Below are 23,655 nucleotides of genomic sequence, written 5' to 3'. Positions count from 1 at the left end.
CCAGAATGGCTGGATGTTTTCACAATTCCACCAACAATGTATCAGTGTCCCTGTTTTCCCACAATCCCCCCAACATTGCACATTATCTTTCCCTGTCATTCTAGCCAATCTGATATGTGTGTAGTGGTATCTCAGAGTTGTCTTAATTTGCATTTCTCTGATTAATAATGACTTAACAAATGCATTTGTTCAGCGATTCTAGAAAACAGTTTAGAATTAGAACTAGCAAAAATTAGAAAATTAGAATTAGAAAAAAGCAAAAAAATTGGCATATACACTCTTAAGAGGGACCAAAAAATGCCCTATATAGAACAAAATATAGCACTTGAAAATAAGGTAGATATTCACTGATTGGAGGATGGCTTAAAATCTGTGGTATATATTCATAATGTATTACTGTGTGAGAAACAGTATGATAAATACTGAGAAACTTATAAAGACTTATATGAACTGATGTAAAATAAAATTAGGATGTAACCAGACAAACAGTATACAGAATGACACAATAAAAATGAAATAAAACAATGAACAAATTAGAAATGAATGGTGACAAATTATAATGACTAACCTTGACCCCAAAGAAGAAATATGAGAGAAAACACTTAACCTTGCCTCTTCACAGTGCCATGGAATTATTGTAATGGAACAGTGCATGTACTGTCGGACATAATTTTTCTTGCTAGTTGGCTTAACTGAACTTTTTTCCATTCTTTTTTTTTTTTTTTTTTTTTTTTTTTTGTGGGGATGGAGAAGGAAAATGGAGTGGGAAATGTAATTGATGCAAAGACAAAAGATTTCAATATTTTTTGAATAAGAACTCTGATGCAGTCATGACAGAATACTGATGATAATGCATGATTTCCAAATCTTAGTACAGCAGTGCTAGCCCAAAAGTATAACATGAGGAATCTATTGTCAGGCATAGCTGATACAGTTTCTTTTGCTTAGATATACATATATATACACACATATATATATATGCACATATATATATGTATACACACACACACACACACACAGAAAGCTTGTTTCCAGGAAAGGCTTTTATTTGGGAGAGGCTGTGTACAGTTGATGGGTAGTGAGGGGACACAGATGAGTATTTTTCTTATTGTTAAATTTATTTTTGTTAAATTTAACATATACTTAAAAGAATTAATATAATTTCAGTTTTATATATAATCTTGTTTCTGTTCTTCACATATTAAAATATTCATTTGTTGTTATATGTTTTATATTTATATTTTTGGTTGCTAATAAAGTTGTCAAGATAAAAATAAGACACAAAGTTAATGTTTATATAATAGGGCTTTTATAAAAACTCATAACATACCATAATTCTATAAACCAGTTTAACTTTTAAAGACTATTTGCTGAGAGTATTTCCAAAAATTGGTAGTTTAAAATGAAGTATGGCAAATGTATTCCTTTTTTTTTTCTTCAGACATCCACTCTTTCCATTATTAGCATTGTTGTTTGAAAAATGTGAACAATCTACACAAGGCTCAGAAGGCACAACTTCAGCCAGTTTTGATGTAGATATTGAAAATTTCGTTAGGAAGCAAGAAAAGGAAGGAAAACCTTTTTTTTGTGAAGATCCAGAAACTGATAATTTGGTAAGTAAATATTGATATAGCAAATTAATGTTCATATATAGCAATTTAGACAGTATAGTGATTAATTTTTTATGCACCTTATTCCTTACGAAACATGCTTGTTCAAACCTCCCACAGCAACACTGAGCTCCACTCCAGTATCTTTGCCAAGAAAACTCTAAAGAAAGCTCTCAGCTGAGAACTTTGCCTCATATTTCTCCTTTCTTCATTCACATTGCCCAGATGTCTTTTGCTACTTCTTCCTCCTCCATCCTTGTCTCGCATAAAGAAGTGACCCTTCTCTTTGCCAAAGTATCCACTCTTCATGCATTAATGAGCCCATTCTATCCCATTTTTTTCTACTAGATTTTCCCTTCTATCAATCTTCAAAATTTCCCTATCTATTGTCTATTTCTTTACTACCTAAAAACAAATTCATGTCTTCCTTATTCCCCCAGTACACCCTTATTTGATCTATCCATCCTGTTAGCTAACATCCTGTATCTCTCTTCCCTTTCATGGTTAAACTCTTTGAGAAAGCTATCTATAATGAATGCCTTTACTTCTTTTTCTCTCTTTTTAAAAATGTCTGCAGTCTGTCTTACAGACTTATTATTCAACTGCTACTGTTTTTTTTTATGTTACCAAATGATTTCTTGACACCTGCTGCCCTTTTTTTAATCTTCCTTCTTCTTGACCCCTATTTAGTGTTTGACACTGAAGATCACTTTCTTCTCCTATGGTATTTATTCCCTCTTCAGATTCTTGTGACATTGTTCTCTCCTACCTGTCTAACCATTCCTCAGTCTCCTTAACTGAAATCTCTCTCCAGGTCATACTTGTTAACTTTAGATGTCTAACAGGACTTTGTCAAGAGCTCTGTACTTTTTCACTTGGTGATCTCATTAGTTCCCATGGATTCATCCATCATTTCTTTGTGGTTAATTCTTAGATCAAATTCATCCAGCCCTATCCTCTCTTCTGAGCTCCATTCTCATTCTTAACTACCAATAGGCATCTGGAATCGTAAGTTCAACATGTCCAATATTGAAACTCATTATCTTTCCCCAAAAACCTTCCCTTCTTTTTAAATTTCACTTTACTATTAAGGATACTGCCATCCTTCCAGTCCCTCAGGCTCACAGTTTCAGTGTTCTCATCTCCTCACTATATTTTACCCTTCCCCCCATATTCAGTCTGTTACCAAGGCCTGACATTTCTACCTTGTATAGTACCTCCTCTACATGCTTCCTTCTCTCCTCTGACACTGTTATTTGGCTGGTACATACTTCATCAGTTCAGTCCATTTTCCATTTATCTGCCAAAGTAATCTTCCTAAAGCACAAGTCTAACCATGTCTCCTCACTACCCCAGTATACAGTAAAATTCAATAATTCTCTGTTACCTTAAGCCTCTAATATAAACCTTGGATTTTAAAGCCCTTCATAACCTTTTCAAAGCCTTTTCTTTTTTTTTTTTCTCCAGTTTTTTTATCTTGTCTGATAAGAGGATAAGAGTTTTGATGGTATTCTTACAGCGATGTAGTAGGTTTTTCTGACTCAACATTGCTGCCGTAGGGAATGGGGGTGGAGGGAGAGAGAAGGAGAGAAGTACCCTTTTCCTTGAGCAACTTTTTTTCCTTATTGATTTTTTTTTTTAAATGGTTGACTAAACTTCATTTTTCCAAATACCTTATAACTCATGAGTGTTATACTGTGTTCAATTGTCAAACCTCAACTACTGGCCTGGGCTAAGTAGATCATTTTAAGATCTCTTTAATTATCCTTGATCCTTTTCCTTTTTCAGTCCAGAATAGATGTATGAACCAGCATTTGATTTTAGAGCATATAGTTATTTGAGTTTTTCTCTATTTGCCTCAGATTTATCTTCCTCTTAAGTCTCTGACAGACAACTTTCTCCCTCACCAGCCCACAGGTTTTGTTTTTTTTTTAACTGTCCATCTCCCCCCCAGCATATATATCTTGAGTGGTGGGCAAGGGTGAAACTACAAGGATTCTCTCCCTATTTGGTCTAAGAAGAGAACATCAGAAATTTGGAGTTGGCTTAAGTGTACTAAAATGGGGTTCCCTTTCTTTTTTGACTCATTTCAATCCTTGTGTATCTCAGAACTGAATGGGGTTTGATGAGGATAGCCTGTCTCCTGACCCCATGCATGAATTCAGACAACTTCAAAAACAAATGATGTCAGATCTAGCATAAAAAGTAGAATCAGAGTGGCGCAGACACTCACACAAGCAAACAGGTATATGAAGGTGCCACAAGTAGGGCACAGGCTTGGCAACATCTAAGAATAAAGGATGCTGCCTTGGTAAAATATTCCTTTTAGGATCATAATCCTCCTCTAATCAAAGTATCATCTTTCTAAAATCTTCTTGTCCTTCAGGGAATTAGTGCATGCCCTACTTCCCTTTGGAAGGACAAAGTTCCTGGTCTAAACCCTCAGATATAGTGTATAATGCCAAATTTTTGTGATTCATTGTGAGGCCAGTAGCAGGAGTGCACCAGGAACATTAGAGTTATCGCAAACATAATCACATTTTCTGCATAGTCACCAGTCCTCATCACAGGTTAAGGAAAAATTGCCTTTATAACATCACTCACTTAATACTCTTTAATCTCCCAGCTTGAACCTGCCACTCCCTTTACAAATGCTATAAAAAAGGGAGAAAAAAAAATCTTCAACCTATGAGAAGCTTTTGAGGGGCTGCTCCCTTTCTTTTGTGGGTTATAAGTAGACACTTTCACAAATGCACTGCCTTCTTGTTCTGGGTGAAAGAGTGGTACATGCTACTGCTTCAGGCATCTGACTGCCTCTCCTATTTGGGAATAGTTGTTGAAGTCCAGAATATCAGTTGTACCTGAATGATCACATGATAGTTAATGAGTTTGAGAATGGCCATATAGAGCAGGCAAATTCAAAGATTCTCATCTGTGTTAGCACTTCTTGGCTTCTTCTTTTTAGTGGTCATCCTGGAGACAGTACAAGAACTTTTTATCTACCATTAGCCCCTATTAAGGAATGCAAGAAATTCTGACATCTTGAATTTCATTTTGCCATCATCTTTGTGTTCCAGTTTCCATCTTTATAAATTCTGAAGTATTTTTATTAGACCATAACCTTCTATCATTCCATCTTTCCTTATATCTTTCTAACTCTAGCATTGTTCCTCATTCTCACCATGACCACCAACACTTTACCCCTTAGTTCATTCTAAGTTTACACTATTTTCTCCTCTGAGTTGAATCCTTAATAAACCATTTCAGTTCTATTCTCTACTCTCAAGTCTCTTGCTCCCTTGTTCTGTTGCCATTTTCATCCTGCCAAACCCCATTTTTGGATCATGATCCTCTAACTTAATCTTTTTTTTTTTTTTTTTTTTTCTTTTAGATGGTAAAAGCAATACAGGTTCTACGTATACATCTACTTGAACTTGAAAAAGTTAATGAACTCTGCAAAGATTTTTGCAGTCGCTATATTGCTTGTCTGAAAACTAAAATGAACAGTGAAACTCTGTTAAGTGGAGAACCAGGAAGTCCTTATTCCCCTGTGCAACCCCAGGTACAAGTTAAGCTAATTTTAATGGAATTTCACATTTATTTGTACCAGTTGGGTGTGATATGGAAATAAGCTTGTTTACTTGTGATATTACTATATTTCTAAGTTTTCATTATTTTTGGAAGAATAAATTAGATTAATTCACTGGCATGCAGCATTGGTTACAAAGTTATGAATGTTTTTATGTCAGAAAAAAACCAGCTTGACGTTAGTACTTTTAAAAGTTACAATCATCTATCAGATGGTGATCTTTAAAGCCAAACAAATGAGATGGATTTGAAGTGGTAAGAATTGTAGTGGTATTGATAGACTGAAGATCCCTAAAGTACATAGGAATCTATGGTGATATTAAGTACAAGGAAATAATTCAGGTAAAAGTCTGTTTTGCCTTACAAGCTAATAATTAGTTTTATTAAAAGAAATTATTCATGTTTTACATTTTACTCAAGACAAAAGACAAGAAATTCAACTGCTGCTTGGGATTTAGGACTTGGAAAAAAATTAAAACAAACTCTAGTCTAAGCCTTGGTGCTGATAAAAACTCAGCTTCATGTCTCAAAAATTTATAGCAGTAATTGGTTAAAATGGTTACTTCAAAATATCTAAGAAAGGATTAGTTTGTGTGTATGTGAAAATAATATGAACTTCTGATGGAAACATCAGAAGGAGTTTTTTAAAAAGTTGGAATTTTAAAGTCAGACTTTCCATTGTTTAGGATATTTTAAAGTTTTACCATGATTTTTGATAATAAGATTTTTTATCTGTTGAAGTCCAGAATATCAGTTGTACCTGAATGATCACATGATAGTTAATGAGTTTGAGAATGGCCATATAGAGCAGGCAAATTCAAAGATTCTCATCTGTGTTAGCACTTCTTGGCTTCTTCTTTTTAGTGGTCATCCTGGAGACAGTACAAGAACTTTTTATCTACCATTAGCCCCTATTAAGGAATGCAAGAAATTCTGACATCTTGAATTTCATTTTGCCATCATCTTTGTGTTCCAGTTTCCATCTTTATAAATTCTGAAGTATTTTTATTAGACCATAACCTTCTATCATTCCATCTTTCCTTATATCTTTCTAACTCTGAGTTAAAAATTAGTAGATTTTGTCAAAGAATACCTCATAGACAAATCAGTCATTCTGGTTTTGCATGCTGAGAGCTCTATACTAACTTGGGTTGTCTTTGAAATATCCTGAGGTTGTCTTCAAATAGGGAGTCTTTGCCAGGACTGAAGCTAGAAGGATAATTTTAGGACTTATTTGGGCATTCTTAATCATTTTAGAGGACTTTTGGATGACTTGATTCAATTCTAAGGACTCCTCTTTTAAACAGTTCAGAATTGCTGGAAAGGCTCAGAAACTTCTGACATTATTTTATATCTAAATTTTAAGGTTAGAAATGGATTCTGTCTAATATATGAAGTATAATATATGAAATGGTTCTTCAGGGCTTTTTCTGGTCCAAATCTGTACCCCAAGGAGATTGGTAGGGATTTATTTATTTATTTATTAAAAGAAAGACTGTTTCAATTCTTGTTTATTATATGACTTTAGATGACAACAATTTCTCCATTCTGGAAAATAGTGGCAGTAATCACTATTACTAAAATGAAGTATATGGTCCTAATTTTTTAATAATTTTTTTTAACATGATGATCCAAAGCAGACATCTGGTGTACTGGAGATTAAACTTAAGATTTTCATTAAATTCAAATTTAAAATTTAGTCAATTAAGTTTTCATTTCAGTTTTTAAATTCATCAGACAAAAATCTAGGGAACTTTTATTAGGGCTTTTTTTTTTTTTTTTAAACAATGTTACATTTTTTCCCCCCATTGTATATTTTGTATATTTTATGTAATACATAATCACTCATAATTTTGTTTCCCTGACATATAATCTTTGGGTCTTATTAGACCATAACTAGTATTAATTTGGTCCTTTGATATGACATATTTGCACATCTTCTGATTCCTGCATAGGACCAACCATGTTTCACCTTTTATATGATAAAGATTGTTTTGTTCTTATGATGGGTTAATCTATTGAGTATTTAAAATTCTTGGACTGACAGTGTCTCAAGAATGCAAAGTGTGATGACACTGCAAATAACTTTTAAAGCAAACAAAAAAAGGAATTTTTAAGAGTGCTGACTTTTTAAATGTTTGTAACTTTGGAGGCCAGTATATTCATTGCAATTTAGAAAATTGCTCAGAATATTTCTGGAATTCTTTTAAATTGCTTTTCATTTTACAATATCCTCAGTAGGAGGATAGTAGCAAATCTTTTTATAATGAGTTGGATTTGGTCTTTTGAAATACCCCCAGACTTTGGAGGAAAGGTGTTGGGGAAAGTGGAGGCAGGGATGCATTCCATAGAGCAATGATTTTTTTTTTTTTATAGCTATGAAAGTATAAATGATGGCCATATCAAAAAAGGAGTTTACATATATTTTACATATTTATAATAATGTCTACTTTTTAAAACTTTTTTGAAAGTAGTTCAGGCTATTTTCAGATCAAAATTATCTTTCCATTGTTATAAAAATAATTGTTTTTGGTAAGGATATAGGAAACTGCATTGAAACTAATGTAGTATTGGCTACCATATTTCATGACAGTAAATTTTGAACCTAAATAATGATGTTTATGTTATTTTATAGTTTTTAATCAGTAAACTTGTTCATGTTTGCTTTAATAAGTGCCTTTTCCCATTGTTAATAACATGAATATGCTGCTTCTTAAATTATTGAATCTTCTTGAATAATAATTTAATTTTTACTTCATAACTTTTAGCAAATTCAAAGTGCCATCACAGGCACACTTAGTCCCCAAGGAATAGTGGTGCCAGCATCAGCATTGCAACAAGGAAATGTAACTATGGCAACAGTGGCAGGTATGACATAAAATTGCGAATGGGTTTTATCTAATTTGACTAGATGTTTTTAATATTCGATAACTAAGAAACATGTGATTTTTTTTCATTAATAGTTTTTTATTTGTTAATTCCAGATGCAGCATAAATGAAATGAATGTTTGGCTCTTGTACTTGTTGTCTATCAAGCATGCTTTATACAAAATGATTTTTTTTCAACTAATCAAAGCCTGAAAAGTTTTAAGGTTTCTATAATTCTTATAAATGTTATATAGCAAAAATAATTTAGTTCCTAGAGGGACAATATAGCTAGTTTATTAAATCTAATTTAATCTCTAGCTAATCTATCTACTGGCTTTGTGATTTTGGGAAAGTCAATCTTTCAAAGCTGCCAAACAACTCAGTTGCAGTGTTACATTGATTAGGAGTTCCTTATACTAATGAAATAACAAGTATGGTTTAAAAAAAAAAAAACCCAAACCATTCTGTTTTCTGTTGATATCATCTGGAATTCAAATATGAAATGAATTGCTGCCATTTCATAGAAAATACATGGTTCTAACATGTTTTAATACTAAGAATGTTTTAATAGCATAGTCAAAAAAAATTACAGAAAGGTCAACTTATTCTGGGTTTCAGATATTTGCAGTATTGATTACAACTAATCTATATTCCTTCATCCAGGATTATAGTGATTGTACTTTTTTAATATTTATATTTATATTTTTATTTTTATATTTAGTAGGCTGACTGATAGCCATAGGTCTATTTTGAGACTTGTTTTGTTGCATCAGCACTTGTTCCTAGAGATGATAAATATAGAATAGGTAGAGAAAATAGTTGGAAAGAAGGAAAAAATTAAAAGAGTAACCAGAATCATACAGGAAAATAATTCACCTAGAGTCAGATCCTCTGGTCACTGGTAAGATGGGCATCTTCATTTCCTCAGCCAATTGAAGACAATGGAAAGAGCCCTGTTTTCAGAGTCAGATTTTGTTCCAGCCTTAACTCTGCTTCTTCCCGGCTATGGTGGTGGCTTGGGAAACATATTGCAGCTTCTAAAATGTACAGGAAAAGAGGATTTCCCATGGAGGACTAATGTTTTGCAGGATTTTATTTATAAAGTCAGATAAGAATTAAGGCTGGGCTCCAATCTCTCTTCACTTCCCAGGTTTGTGATAGTTAAATATTTGAAATATTTTGTATTTTCAAGAAATTCCAAAACAGATGAGAGAAAAGGTGTTTTATTGAATTTCTGTTGAAAAAGTTACATGATCAGAGTTTAACCTTTTGCCTATAATAGGTACTCAATAAATAATTTTGTTCAATTACTTGATTTTAATTTAACTTTAATTTTTATGTGATCAGTTACCTCGAAATTTGCTCACATTAATATTCATCAATACAAAAATGTTTCTTTGCATTAAAAATAGTTGTGTAGGCAATATCAAAGCAAATCTTGTAAAGGTATAAACTTAACATGTTTTTCCTTTTTAAGGTGGCACAGTATATCAGCCTGTTACAGTAGTTACTCCGCAAGGTCAAGTTGTGACACAGGCACTGTCACCTGGAACTATTAGGATCCAAAATTCACAGGTAAGTTTAATTCTCATGGAATGATATAAATATTGTTTTGGGTTTTGGTTGATTTGAATGGAGTATCCAAAAATGTAAGCAATACTACAGTAGTTAGTATTAAATCAGACTGAATTTCATATAAATAATTTCTGTTGTAAAGGTTAATTAGAAAATCTCATTGATGAGATTTCATTTCATCCAGGTTGGTATTTTAAAGGTCAGTTGTGACACTCCAAAGCAAATGCTAGCAATTGCTAGTATAAATAAGAGAACTGAACAGATTCCATAAAAATAAGTGTCTTTACTTTTGAATATTGCTTTCTTTTTCCTTTATGATGCAAAGCTATTTTACAATGAAGTGATATTATAGAATAGTTCTTAATTTTGATAAAAATTAAATCAGAGACAAAGTTTATGGTTTTGTTTCTTCTATTAGAAACATATTTTTTATTTACTCACTTTTTAATATTTTATAATCCTGCCTACTATCTCATTATTACCTTGGAACTGTACTCTTTAGTTTTTTGTTGTTATTGTTGTTTTTTATAAAGCTTTATATTTTCAAAACATATGCCTGGATAATTTGACAACATTGACCCTTACATAGCCTTATGTTTCAGATTTTCTTCTCCTTCCCCCCCACCCCGTCCCCTAGATGGCAAGCAATCTAATATATGTTAAACACGTTAAAATATATGTTAAATCCAATATGTATAAACATATTTATACAATTCTCTTGCTGCACAAGAAAAATCAGATTAAAAAAAAAAAGTAAATGAGTAAGAAAACAAAATGTAAGCAAACAACAATGAAAAGAGTGAGAATGTTATGTTGTGATCCACATTCACTAGAAACACGTTTTTGGTGTATATAAGAGGCAAAATGGCATAATATATGGAGAACTAGCCTTGAAGTCAAGAGGCTTTGGTTCAAAACCTGCCTCAAAAACAAATTGACTGGGAAAATCATTTAATGCCTCCATGCCCCAGGCAACTCTCAAAGACTTTTAAGTTACAGAGAAGGTGCTGGTCCATATGACAGAAGAAATTCCTCCTGTGGAATTCCCTGCACTGATGAAATTACAAGTCCAGTCTCCTCCCAAAATGTTTCATGTAAGATCTATGTCTGTCAACACATGGCATAATGGCTCTCATACAAACCTCTTTTTTAAAATTTCAGAGTTTATTGTTTCTGTTTTACCACATCTAAAATTCTCAGGTTGTTTAAGAATCTAGTTTTAGGATAAAGGAGAACAGATAAGAAAAAAGTGACAAATGAAGTAGAAATTTTATTTTAAAAGTAGTAAAAAAAAAAATTAATGTGGGCTGTTTGCTACATTATTGTCATTTGCAGGAATTCATAAGTCACAGTATATTCTCTTTGAATGAAAACTTAAAATCGGCTATTTTATATAGTAACTTTCTGATGAATGTCACCTTTAGCTGACATCATTGGAAAAAATATCCACAAAGTTACATTTTTCAGATAACTCTTTCTTTAAAAATTCTAACAATTGTGTATTTCTCTGCCTTCTTAATTTTGATAACGATTAAACCAGAGACAAAGTTTGTAGTTTTGTTTCTTATGTTAGAAACATATCTTTTTTATTTACTCACTTTATTTACTTTTTAATATTTTATAATCCTACTTACTATCTCATTATTGCCTTGGAACTGTTCTCTTCAGAGTTTTTTGTTGTTATTGTTGTTTTTTATAAAGTTTTTTACTTTCAAAACATATGCCCGGATAATTTGACAACACTGACCCTTGCATAGCCTTATGTTTCAGATTTTCTCCTCCTTCCCCCCACCTTGTCCCCTAGATGGCAAGCAATCTAATATATGTTAAACATGTTAAAATATATGTTAAATCACCTGTCAGATTGGCTAAGATGACAGGAACAAATAATGATGAATGTTGGAGGGGATGTGGGAAAACTGGGACACTGATACATTGTTGGTGGAGTTGTGAAAGAATCCAGCCATTCTGGAGAGCAATTTGGAACTATGCCCAAAAAGTTGTCAAACTGTGCATACCCTTTGACCCAGCATTGCTGTTATTGGGATTATATCCCAAAGAAATACTAAAGAGTGGAAAGGGACCTGTATGTGCCAAAATGTTTGTGGCAGCTCTTTTTGTTGTAGCTAGAAACTGGAAGTTGAATGGATGTCCATCAATTGGAGAATGGTTGGGTAAATTGTGGTATATGAAGGTTATGGAATAGTATTGCTCTGTAAGAAATGACCAGCAGGAGGAATACAGAGAGGCCTGGAGAGACTTAAATCAACTGATGCTGAGTGAAATGAGCAGAACCAGAAGATCACTGTACACTTCAACAACAATACTGTATGAGGATGTATTCTGATGGAAGTGGAAATCTTCAACATAAAGAAGATCCAACTCACTTCCAGTTGATCAATGATGGGCAGAAATAACTACACCCAGAGAAGGAACACTGGGAAGTGAATGTAAATTGTTAGCACTACTGTCTATCTACCCAGGTTACTTATACCTTCGGAAGCTAATAATTAATGTGCAACAAGAAAATGGTATTTACACACATATATTGTATCTAGGTTATATTGTAACACATGTAAAATGTATGGGATTACCTGCCATCAGGGGGAGGGAGTGGAGGGAGGGAGGGGATAATTTGGAAAAATGAATAAAAAAAATAAAAAATAAATGTTTGTTAGAATTCACAAAAAAAAATATGTTAAATCTACTATATATAAACATATTTAAACAATTCTCTTGTTGCACAAGAAGAATCAGATTTTAAAAAAAAGTAAATGAGTAAGAAAACAAAATGCAAGCTAACAACAAAAAGAGTGAGAATGTTATGTTGTGATCCACATTCAATTCCCACAATTCTCTCTTTGGGTGTAAATGGCTTTCTTCATCTCACAATCATTGGAACTTCCAGGTTTTTGACCATTTATGAGGCCCATAGTAAGAGCTCAGTAATTGATGTAACTGATAACTTGTTTCTTTCCCATTTTTAAGTAGGACAGCCTCACAGACAATTTAGGTGGTTGGAATTTTCGCACTAAGCTAGTCACACAGCTAGAAACTAGATTGAGTATGATAGAAAACCAATGGAGCCAATATTACTGGGAAAGTCAACAGTATCCAGGTCTTTTCATAAGGAGGCATCTAAGTGACTAGAGCTGGGAGTGGGACGGGAAAGGTCTCAATGAAGATATCATTATCAAGAGTTTGTTCTCAATTAGTGACTATTTTTTGTTCATGGACCTGATTTTGTTCTATTTTTGAACATACTATTTGTATTTGACAGTGGAGACTTCCTGGTAGAACCAGTTCTTTTGGAGTCAATGTTTTGCATAACCTTCTTTAGTATGAGAATATCTAGGGCATAGTAAAAGAAAATATCCATAGGTTTGGCATTTTCTGGTTAGCAATGCCCAGTAGTGTACTGGATGCCCAGTAATATCAAAAAGGTGCCTTTCAAAGTTAGACAATTGTTGGAAATCTAGATACCCAAGGGCTATCAGTTTGAGTTCCTACAAGAATTTGTCACAGGCTTCATTTTGTAGATGGAGACAGTAACTTTCAGGGTTTTGAGTTCCTTTTGATTGCAGGCATGCTGAAGAGTTTCCTTAATATTCTTTAACTCAAAGGACTATTTAAGGACCTCAAATGAAGATGGCAGATTTTCTGGTGATCTTATGAATTATGAAAGAGGGCATTCAAATAGAAAACATTGATCTACTAAAACCTAAAAAGTCTTAATTGTTGGGTTTCCTTTTTGCATGACAGCACAGCCAAGACCTGGAATTTATTCTAAACAGAAGTGAATATGTGCTAAGTATGCCCCTTTGTTGCATTCCCCAAATTTTGCCAATATGGAGGGCCCCCTGTCTTCTGAGGCTTGTTTGATTTTCATCCACAAAAGCAAGAATTAGGAACGAATTTACAAATGGCAGTGGGTTTAGTTGCAAAAGAATTTTCACTTAGCACATCAGCAGTAAAATGATGGAGGGGAATCATGGTATAGGGGCCATGATCTCTAAATTATACTGGACAATGTGGGGAAAATTTAGGTATTCCTGGGGGGGTACTGTAAAAGTATCTTGGTCCTTATTAAGGTAAAAATGCATTGTTCTTGACTGCTCTGGGTGATAGAGATAGGGGGAAAAAGTTTGCCAAGTTAGTGACACTATACCAGTCACTCGGGGACTGACAGAGTTTCAGTAACTGTGATTATGGTGATGGCTTTGAAGACTGCACACTCTTCATGTAATAAGGTCATAAGCTCTCATCCGCTTTTTAACTAGACAAATAAGGGGGATATGATATGAGAGACACCAACTCTGCTGTCTTATGGTCTGCTATAGGAATGGAAATTTCAGCACTGTCCCTTAGGATTACAATGTTACTCAGTGTTAATGATCCAAAGAATAGAGTGGTGTCCACACAGCTTTCCCTTCTGTATTGGGCTTGGCTAACCAAACTGTAGACCAAACTGGGACCACCCTGCCTTGAGCCCAACAAATCCATCCCTACAATTTATTCAGGCTTATTTACAATTCTGATAGGGATATGTTCTCCTAATCCTTCCCCTATCTTAGCAGTAACCTTTGTTTCTTATGTGATAGTTTCTCCAAAGTCTTCCAATTCCTTGGGGAGTCCATTTTTCATGCAAGTGTAGTTCCTAGGGATTTAGTCATCTTATTTCCATTAGAATAACTATCACTGCTAGAATAAAGGAAGGATTAGGAGTACATACATTTTCAGAGATCTAATAAGTATGATTTAGAGATGTGTAATTAGACACCCATTTTCTGCTCAGTAAACTGTTACCTGAGCTCTTGGCTACCTTACTTCTAACAATCTGAATCTCATAAAAACAGAATATTAGGGCATTGAGGAAAACAAGCAAGGAACCAGAGCTAAGGTTCCTTCCCCCCTTCTCCTGATATTTTTATTGTAGTAGCCATCAGTTTCTTTACTGTGTGTGTGTGTGTGTGTGTGTGTGTGTGTATACATAATCTTCTTGTTCCTTTGATGTGGGCTGCCTAGGAGAGCGCACATTGAATAGTTCTCCTTAAACTGACAGAGACCCACCTTGTGGTTGGTATTTAGGAGTACATCTCACAATTCTGGATTGACAAGTAGGAGGAGCACAGCCTAGAAACTTAGCTTCAGTGGCCACGAAGGCCTTCATTTTATAAGGAGATGGAAACTTCTTCAGACAATCAGTAGGATAAAGTTAATTGAAAACCCCTAACTTTTAAAAACAGAATACTCTCCTAGTTCTACTTTCAAAATTTGGTAAACCTTAACTTTAAGAAGCCATCCATACCTGATTTTTTATCCAAACCTGTTGAAACAGATAGGCAGCTTTTCTAACTTAAAAAAAAATTCTATCTTAATGATATATGGCATTAGAATGGCCTCACAATAGGGTGTCTTCATTTATTGCCTCCACTTACAAATCTGGTTTTTGTGAACAGATTTTCAAGGACAGCTCCTGTTGCATATATGTGAATCAGATACACATATAAAGCCTCTTCCAGCTGCCAATATTTGATCTTAAGGCAATTAATTTCCTTTCCGAAATGCTTTCTAGTGTTTAATTTCAGTAGGTACTTTGTAACAGTGATTTATGATACTCTCCAGGTCCCATTCTGAGGTAGTTTGGGGACTAAAATTGAGTTGTTAGTATTGCCTTGCTAAGGTTGTATTATCACTGCTTTTTAAAAAAAGTATATCTGAATCTTAATTATTTTTCCTGTAGCCTCTCATTTTAACTTTGAATATTTGTTTTAAATGTAAGCAAAATATTATTGGATTCTGTTTTGTACTCCAACATTTACTCTTTTGTTTAGTATCACTGGCCTCCTTCCTATTTCATGAACAAGACATTCCATTTCTTGGCTCTGGCCATTTTGACTGATTGTCTCCTGTGCCTGGAAATGCATTCCCTTCCTCATCTTTGCCTAGTCACCTCCCTGGCTTTCTTTAAGACCCAACTCAAATCTCACCTTCCAAGCCTTTCCAACCCTTCTAAATACTACTGCCTTTCCTTATTTAATTATTTCCTATTTATCTTGTATATAGTTTGTATGTATTTGTTTGTCTACTCCATTAGACAGTGAGCTGCTTGTCTTCTGCCTTTTTTTGTATCCCCATTGCTTAGCACTGTGCCTTGCATATTGTAGATACTTAATAGATCTTTATTGACTGACAATTTTGCTGTCTTCTGTAGGTAAATTCATGATGTTCATATTCATGACATTCATATTCATGATAATAATTTATTGTTTTATTATTATTATTAATTATTAACTTTTAACATATCCTCTTATATATTTCCCTCTTTCCTGCTCTCCTCTTTAAATAAAACAATGTAGTAAAAGTGAAGCAATGTAATCAACACTTGAGATTTTTACATTGAAGCTATCTGCTTCCACTCCACTGGCTCTTCCTCTTTCCCTTGACATAACTTCATTACTAATTCTTACAGTTTTTTTCCTTGTTAATTCAACCTTTATCATCTCCCCTTCAAAGTTGATGTTTGTTTCACTTGTGACTATTCTCTTCCTACCTTTTTCCTTTCAGTAGTTGCTTCTAATTCTTATCCTGACTAGTGTAACTTAAAATCTCTTAGTTTGGCTGCCATTACAAATTGTAAAAATCTCTGATTTTTGTTAGTGACATTTGTGAATTTTCATTTGAGGGTTTCTTTCAAAAGGTGACCAATTTACTTATTTTTAACTTTATTTGTTAACTTTGTCCAATAAATAATGATAATAAGTAGCATTTGAATGATGTGTTCTAGGCACTAAGTGCTTTATAAATATTATCTCATTTTACCTAGAAGTTTTTATTTATGATTTCTTAAAATATATATTTATAGTCATGATTTTTAAGAAATGTGATGATTCTTAAATTTCTTTGGCAGGTAATTCTTTTTGATACTAAATACCCTATACATTTTCTGTTCTTGATTTCCCCCCCCCGCCTTTATTTTGTCTAATAGAATCATTGAGTTCTGTGGGATCCATTTTGATTTTTGTAAAGTCTGTTACATGAACATGATTTTTCTCCTTGTATTTTAAGCTACTTTCTCCTCCTTATAATTCTTTTCTCTTGAGCTCTTATTTCATTTATAATTCCATTTTTTTCTTCCAGATATTTCTTTTATCCTTGTCACAAAGTCACTTTTTTTCTCTGAGCCTTTGTTTGTACTTGTGAAGTTACTATTTATTTCTGGGATTATCTATTGGGTATCTTCTGATTCATGATATTACTTTATATAGTTCAGTAGCTTCTGATTATCCATATCCTTAGCCTCATTCCTAAGTTGAGACATTGGACTAAGGCCCTGCTCTGATTTCTTCCTATACTCTTGAATGATCCTGACTTTACTTATCTAGATTCTTACTCCTGGTTTCTACTTTCCTTGGTGGTCCTGCATTCAGTGTTGGTAGGCTTCAATGTGGCTAGTCAAAGCTCTGGAGTTAGTTATTTTCAGTTAAGCTGGGCCTTCTTCTTTCCCCTATCAGTCAACAAGGATTATAATAAATGATTAATAGCTCCTACTGTGTGCCAGGAATTGTCTTACGTGCTGGAATTAACAAAAGAAAACTGTCTCTGTAGAGTTTTCTCTCTCTTAGGGGGTACTATCTCAGGCTTTCCTACTCTCCTTCTTCTTTCCCTTTAGGTCACTGCCTTGAAATTCTGGCCTATTTTACCTTCAGTTAGGGCTAGCTTACTTGGTAGGATCCCTATTCCATTGTCTACAATTTCTGAGTGTCCTTTTTAGGTGGTCTGGCAGTGGATGAAGGAGTTTATTGATATTTTTCTTCAAAATTTTTGGCCATTGTTCAATTTGGTATTCTTTTTTAGATTTTACATTAGATGGAATAAAAGTGAAAGAACTATGCTTTTCTATCACCTCTTACACTATCACCTTAGCTGAAAGCACAGAATTTCATTCTTGAGAGCTTTCTATTTTGTGAGAGCCTGAGTGTCTTGTAGAATTTTAGATCATAGAATTCTGCCTTTCCTTTTTCTGAACATGTTTTTCTCGGCCCCTCCCCACAAAAGCATGTCAGACTATTCCGACTCCACAGAAATACTTTGCTATATCATAAAGCTTAAGAAGGATCACTTCATTTCTATCTTAACCACTAAGTTCTTTTCAGATCCAGAATAGAAGTTTCTGTCTTCCATATTTTGAAGGACAAAATTATAGTTAAATTAATAAGAAATTGTTAGCAATTCTGCTATAGCAAGAAAGAGATGTCCATATAACTGAAGTGTCAACTTCCTCATTGTGTTCTTTCAGGTTTGGGGTCTGTTTCACAAATTCTCTTCATGAGAATGAGACAGTTGTGAATATGTCTGCCTTACTCTTCTAGAACCATAGTTCAGCCTTATCAAATCAACCAAAACTTCTCTCCAAAATTACCAATATGAAACCTAATGGTCTTTTCTTTTTTTTTTTATGTTTAAAAGAATTGCCTTTATATTTAACAAATATTGCTTTCTTAGATAGGGTAGAAATAAAAGAGGGAGGAAGAAAAATCTGTTACACAAAGACTTATAAAAATCAATGTTGCAAACTACCTTTACATGCATTTGAAAAACAAAATAGTATTTTTTAAATTAATTTTATAATTATAACATTTTTTGACAGTACATATACATAGGTTTTTTTTTTTTTACAACCTTATCCCTTGTACTCCCTTCTGTTCCGAATTTTCCCCTCCTTCCCTCCACCCCCTCCCCTAGATAGCAGGCATTCCCATATATATTAAATGTTATACTATATCCTAGGTACAATATATATGTGCAGAACCGAATTTTGTTGTTGTTGTTGCAAAGGAAGAATTGGATTCGGAAGGTAAAAATAACCTGGGGAGAAAAACAAAAAATGCTAACAGTTTACACTCATTTCCCAGTGTTTCTTCTCTGGGTGTAGCTGATTCTGTCCATCATTGATCAATTGGAATTGGATTAGCTCTTCTTTATGTTGAAGTTATCCACTTCCATCAGAATACATCCTCCTACAGTATCATTGTTGAAGTGAATAATGATCTCCTAGTTCTGCTCCTAATGATCTTTTCTCATCCTTGTACTTTTTGATTTTTCTGCAACCTTTGACTAGGTTGCTTATCTTCTCTTTTGATATTTTCATCTCTCTAGATTTTTGGGATTCTAATCTTTCCTGGTTGTCCTTCTACCTATCTATCCCTTCTCTGTCTCCTTGTTGGATCTTTAAATCCTTCAGTATAAAGAACAATCCTCCCTTCAGGCCTCTCATTTTCTCCTTTGTTCCTTGAGGATAAAGGAGTGACATCCTTCACTCAATAATGAACATTCTCAAACCTAGTAATATCCTTCACATCCCAGTAATAGAGGAGAGAGATCAATCACATTTCCATGAAAGTAATATACACATTGTCTATTTATGTTTTCTTCCTATTTTTACTGTCCTGCCTCTGACATCTTATGGGCTGTATGACCTTGGACTTAATGTGGTCATTCCTTTAACATAGAAGTTAATGGTGTCAAATTCAGTCAGAAACAAAGGCCACCAAGTTGTACATAGAGCAGCTAGGTAGAGTGGGAGATAAGAGGGCTGGACCTGGAGTCAAGAAGACCCATCTTCCTGAGTTCAAATCTGGCCTCAGATACTTACTAGCTCTGTGACGCCAAGTGAGACGCTTAATAGATTGGAGAAGGAAATGGCAAGCTAATTATTATTTTTGCCAAGAAAACACCAAAGGGAGGTCACAAAGAATAGGACAGGACTGGAAAACAACTGAACAACAACAAACTGTACATAGGATCCTTATGGGCTACATATTGATTTAATTTTAATATGTAACATTATTATAAATTTTATTTATTTTATTATAAATTTTATTTATTTTAAGGCATTCTTCTTCTCATTAGCTTTTTATGTTACCCTTTGTACCACTCAGTTTTTTCTTAATTTTTCTTCTACCTCTCTTACTTGAGTTCTTCCATGGCCTGAGCCCAATTCTTATTTTTCTTGGAGTTTGGATATAGTTTTGACTCTGTCATCTTTTGAGTGTGTTTTGATCTTCCTTATCATCATGGTAACTTCTGTAGTCGGAAACTCTTTTATGTTGCCTGCTCATTTTCCTAGTCTTTTATTCTGCTTTTAATTCTTTGTGCAAGTAGGGCTCTGTTTCCAGGGTGGAGGTTGCATTGTCCCACGCTTCAGGGGTTTGTGCTGCTGTTTTCAGAGATCCTTCTAGGGGCCTGACCATAAGCCCACTTTTTTGCCCTGTAACTGTCCCTGCTCCCATGTAACTAAAAGATCTAGTGTGCTAAAGCAACAGATTCCTGCGTTGCTGGCAAGCCACTAGGGCCAGGGCTGCATTGTCTCAGCTTGCACTGTGATTGTGCGCTGAGTTCTCATTGTGTGTCACAGACTTTCCCCACTGGTCTTCAAGTCCTGTTTGGTGTTTATGGGCTGAGAGGTCTAGAAACTGTCAGTACTGATGCTGATTCAAAGGTCTCTAAACCCATTTTTGCTTTTCTGGCATGGGGCTGGGACTAGGGCCAGGATTGTGCTACCTTGGCCTGTATCCGGACTGTATTCTGCATTCCCATTCTGGTGTCACAGACCTTTTCTGCTGACCTTCTAAGTTGTTTCAGCTGGAAAATGTTGTATTCCATCTTTTTGGGTATTCTGATGCTCTAAGATTTGTTTCAAGTCATTATTTGAAGAAATTTGGAGCAGTTTGAGTGAGAGGTTAGATGAGTTCTTGCCTTTACTCTGCCATCTTGACTCTGTCTCCCCTCAGTTTTCCCACCCATTTTCATTTAAAAGGGAGTGTTTTCCTAAGGAATTTATAATTTCCTATTTATTCAACACTGGGTTATTGAATTCCATTGTTTCTGATTCAGAGCTTGAAGGATAGACAATGGAGGTAGATAAAAGAGTTTCTTCCTTACAATAACTCTATACAAACAGGATAGTTTGGGAATTGATTACATTTGATAAAAGTTGGTTGGGCTTCTTCAGGTACTCAGCCATACCCTCATTTGGCCATCATTTGGGTCCTGATTGACTCAGGTTAAATGTAAATATCAGTCATTTCTGCTTTGATCAGAAACCGTGAACATCTTCCCTTCCTAGATTTATTTATTTATTTATTTTCTTTGGGCTAGGTGAATGAGGAGATTCTTTGCCTCAATTGCTACCTAGCCTTTATCACTGAATGGGTGCAGCTTCAGTCAAATTGAGACCTGTTGAAGACCTTAGCTTAAAAAGGTGAAGGTCTGCCATTGTATCCAGCACCATTTCCAGTCATCCTGATCTATATCTGGCCACTGGATCCAGATGGCTCTGGAAGGGAAAGTGAGGCAGGTGACTTTGCACAGCCCTTCCTCACTAAAATCCAACTCATTTGCATGTTATGGCATCACCTCCCTCAGGTCATGGTCCCCTTAGAGAATGAAGAACAAACAACCACAGTAGCAACTACAACAACAGTTATGGGGAAGAAAGTCGATCTGTATCAGTATCATTGCCATTTTTATTATATTGACACTCTCCAGCTATGAGCACTGAATGCAGTTAGCCCAGATATTTAAGTTCTTTAAGAAGTTCTTGATAGTTGAATCTATATAAAAATTTTATAAGTTTTAGTAGATTGATCCCCAAATATTTTATGCATTTTCCAATTTTTTGGAATGGATTTCTCTGTTATTGCCTCTTGAATTTATAAAATTTTATATATGTTATGTATAATATACATATACACATATAATACAGACACATAATGTACATATATATATATGCTATATGTGTATATACATGTTATAAATTTTTGAGGGTTTGTTAAAATAAAGTAAGAGCTGCTTATTTCTTAGTATTTTCTGAGTAAACATCATGTCATCAATAAATATAGAGAGTTTTGTCTCCTCTTTACCTATATGCATTTAATTTCTTTCTTTTATCTTATTGCCAGTCCTTGCATTTCTAGAACAGTATCAAATAATAGCGGTTGAGTGGGCATCTTTGTTTTACTTCTCTAATTTATTGGAAAATTTTTAATTAAATAAATTTTATAATATTCAGAAAGGTTCCTCTGTGGTTATAATTTGTAAGCATAAGTATTATGCTTAACATAAGTGTTACACTTTGTTAAAGGCTTTTTTCTTTATCTGTTGAAATAATACCATGGTTTTGAATGCTTTTCTTTTTAATATGATTATTTTTCTATTGTCAAACTATTCTTGCATCCCTGGTATAAGTTCAATTTGATTATTATTATTTTTGTATGAATTGCTATGATTTCTTTGAAAGGACTCTACTGAAAATTTTTTATTTTTTTAATTAATTTTATAATTATAACATTTTTTGACAGTACATATTCATGGGTGATTTTTTTTACAACATTATCCCTTGTACTCCCTTCTGTTCTGAATTTTCCCCTCCTTCCCTCCACCCCTCCCCTACATGGCAGGCATTCCCATACATATTAAGTATGTTATAGTATATCCTAGATACAATATATATGTGCAGAACTGAATTTTTGCTGTTGTTGTTACAAAGGAAGAATTGGATTCAGAAGGTAAAAATAACCTGGGAAGAAAAACAAAAAATACAAACAGTTTACACTCATTTCCCAGTGTTCTTTCTCTGGATGTAACTGATTCTGTCCATCAATTGGATGGAACTGGATTAGATCTTCTCTGTGTTGAAGATATCCACTTTCATCACAGTATCTCCTCATACAGTATTGTTGTTGAAGTGTATAATGATCTCCTAGTTCTGCTCATTTCACTCAGCATCAGTTCATGTAAGTCTCTCCAAGCCTCTCTGTATTCCTCCTGCTGGTCATTTCTTACAGAACAATAATCCATAATATTCATATACCATAATTTACCCAACCATTCTCCAGTTGATGGGCATCCACTGAAAATTTTTGAATCAATATTCATTCATGATATTAATCTACAGTTCTTTGCTTTAATCCTTTGTTCATTTAGGTATTAGCATTATAATTGTCTCATAAAAGAAGTTTGATAGAATACTTTTGTTCCTCCTCAGTTTTGGGGAATAATTTGTAAGTACTCATCCTTTAAAAGTTTGATAGAATTCTGTGAATCCAACAGGACCAATAGTTGTTTTTTTTTTTTTCCCTTCTTTGGTATCTTCTATATAGCTAGTTTTGTTTCCTTTTCTGATATTGGATTATTTAAAATCTCTATTTGGTATTTTTTTATTTGGAGCATTTTATATATTTTCTTAATTTATATTTTATTTTTCACCAATTTCATGTAAAAATCATTTTTAGCATTCATTTAAAAATTTTGAGTTCCAAATTCTCTCCATTTTTCCCTTTTCTCCTCTCCTTATTGAGAAGGCAAGAAATTTGATAAAGGTCATGTTGTGAAAGAAACATAGGCCAAAAAAACCCTCAATGAACAAGAAAAATAAAATAAATAAAAGGTATAATGTGCATTCAGATTCCATCACTTCTTTCTCTGGAGAGAGACATCATTTTTCTATAGTTAAGTCATTCACAGTTGCCTTCAAGATCTTGTTCCATTCCTCATTTCTTTTAATGTTGTGCCTCACTTTTAGAGGGATCAAAACCTACAGGATAGAGAAGGTAGAAGTATTTCCCCATTATAGGCATTGTTCTCTCTGGGTCCTAATTGTGCAATTTGTCATTGCCCCATCCTCCTCCATAATATGTCTTTCCCATTTGCCATGAAATCTTCTTCCTGCATTTATGCTCTCCAACTCTTCTTTTGTCAATTGTTTTCAGCAGCTCTGATTCTCTTCCTTTCTGAGTTTGGATTTTGTCCATGGACGTATAACATTCTTTCAGAAGCAGTGATCTTTCTATATACCAAATCACTGCAAATTATACATGTTAAGTTGTCTATTTTTCATTATAGTGTATCTTTCTCCTCTCATAGGAATGGTCTTCGATGAAACTACCTCCCATAACTGAATTGAAATTCCCTCTTTTACGCCTATTTCAGTCCCTCCCTTTGCTTCCATATT

The 23,655-nt window shown here is 34.0% G+C and overlaps 1 protein-coding gene across 3 annotated transcripts in view; it reads left to right on the top strand.

The window, feature by feature from the left end:
* Positions 1 to 23,655, top strand: part of PKNOX1 (PBX/knotted 1 homeobox 1) — a 149,901-nt gene that overhangs the window by 91,091 nt on the left and 35,155 nt on the right. For all 3 annotated transcript variants that reach the window (XM_074300548.1, XM_074300550.1, XM_074300549.1), the window contains 4 exons: positions 1,442 to 1,613; positions 5,002 to 5,172; positions 7,967 to 8,066; positions 9,544 to 9,641. In XM_074300548.1, the coding sequence (XP_074156649.1) occupies positions 1,442 to 1,613; positions 5,002 to 5,172; positions 7,967 to 8,066; positions 9,544 to 9,641 (541 nt within the window). The remainder of the gene's footprint in view (positions 1 to 1,441; positions 1,614 to 5,001; positions 5,173 to 7,966; positions 8,067 to 9,543; positions 9,642 to 23,655) is intronic.

Source organism: Sminthopsis crassicaudata, chromosome 3 (genome assembly GCF_048593235.1).
Source record: "Sminthopsis crassicaudata isolate SCR6 chromosome 3, ASM4859323v1, whole genome shotgun sequence".
In the NCBI taxonomy this organism is placed as follows: domain Eukaryota; kingdom Metazoa; phylum Chordata; class Mammalia; order Dasyuromorphia; family Dasyuridae; genus Sminthopsis; species Sminthopsis crassicaudata.
This window is presented reverse-complemented; position numbering and strand designations above follow the sequence as displayed.